Raw genomic sequence first — 1,312 nt, 5'->3', positions numbered from 1 at the left:
CCCACACCCAATCCCCTGTGTCCCCCCCTTCCCGTGGAAGCGGAGCAAGGCGAGGAGGGGCGGGGGGGGCTTCTCCTGCGAGCCTGAGCCCCCTCCACATGCTCCCCGCAGCCCCCGCCAAGCACTGAGCGCAGGGAAAAGCCGTGTCAGGTACCTTATAATGCAGGTCCTTTGCCAGCCCATGGTGAGGTGGGTCAAAGCCAGTTTGGGCAAGTGGGCTCGTGGCCCCCCGGGCAGTTGAGTGCAGAGGAGCAGCGATCTCGGTCAGTGGCCTCCCCCGGACCAGGGGCCTGTGCGTTTCCTCCAGGGAGCCTGGAAGGGGTCTTTGATTGCCTCTCGGCAGCTCTTCTGGCCGAAAGAGTTTCTTTTTTTAATTATTTATTTACTTTGTATTATTTTTTGTAAGTGCTTCGGTATTACAGAGGAGGGCAGCAGAGAGAGGCAGCAGGAACATCCTTAAATAATTTTCATTTCTCAAAATCTGCCTTTTCCTCTTCTCTCTAAGTCCAGAGGAGAGATCCTTGGGGGGGCGGGAGGCACATCTGCACTGCAAATAAAAATAATAATTACAACCACCAACCAACCAACCAAAAAAAAAAAAGTAACAGCTAAGAAAAAAAAAACACTTTAAATCAAGGACTTTGGAAACCAGAGATCACAGAAATTGTACTATTAATAAGGAGGAGGAAAAAAAAAAAAAAGAGGCAAGAAATCCAGCGACCATGGGCCAGCCTGGCTTCCTAGCGTGTACTTTCTGTTCTCTCTCCTTTTTCCCAAGGTAATTGCAGTCTGCCGAGAGGGAGTTAAATGGGATTAAAAGATCTGTGTAAGCAAAAGGACCCAGAAGAGAAGGAGGAAGGAGTGAGCCGTCCGGGCCAGGGGGTGTCTTTGACACAGCTGAGCCCCTTAGAGAGGCAGAGAGCTGAGCTCCTGGGAAAGATGTACCCACAAACCGGCCTGTCCCCCTTTTTCTGATGGATTGCCGCAAAAATTGCCCGAAAGAGACAATGCACTAAACGTGATGGAGCCGGAATCAGAGCCGGTCTCCAGACTCAGAGCTACAGCAGCAGGCAGGGGGTGAGTACAAACTCCGACTTCTCCCGGCGCCGGTGGAAGGGGTATCCCGGGCGGGGATGGGGGTGCCCGGGGAACCGGGGGATCCCGGGAGGGCTGCGGGGAGGGGAGCTCCGCTCCCGGGTGGCTGGGGATGGCGTGGGGGGGGGTGTGTGTGGGGAGGAAGACATTCCTTCTGCCAGGGGACGATGTGAAAACTCCCGGGCTGGAGAGGAGAATGGGCTGGGAGAGAAAGAGA

At 54.5% G+C, this 1,312-nt stretch overlaps 1 protein-coding gene across 1 annotated transcript in view; it reads left to right on the top strand.

Annotated features, from left to right (window-relative positions):
* The first annotated feature begins 500 nt into the window (after window positions 1-500).
* The window catches only part of COL27A1 (collagen, type XXVII, alpha 1), a 164,690-nt gene continuing 163,878 nt past the window's right edge, over window positions 501-1,312 (top strand). The window contains exon 1 of the mRNA XM_009888040.1: window positions 501-1,077. Within this exon, the coding sequence (XP_009886342.1) occupies window positions 1,022-1,077 (56 nt within the window). The 5' untranslated portion in view covers window positions 501-1,021. The remainder of the gene's footprint in view (window positions 1,078-1,312) is intronic.

The sequence above is a fragment of the Charadrius vociferus genome, unplaced genomic scaffold (genome assembly GCF_000708025.1).
Source record: "Charadrius vociferus isolate BGI_N301 unplaced genomic scaffold, ASM70802v2 scaffold56, whole genome shotgun sequence".
Lineage (NCBI taxonomy): Eukaryota > Metazoa > Chordata > Aves > Charadriiformes > Charadriidae > Charadrius > Charadrius vociferus.
This window is presented reverse-complemented; position numbering and strand designations above follow the sequence as displayed.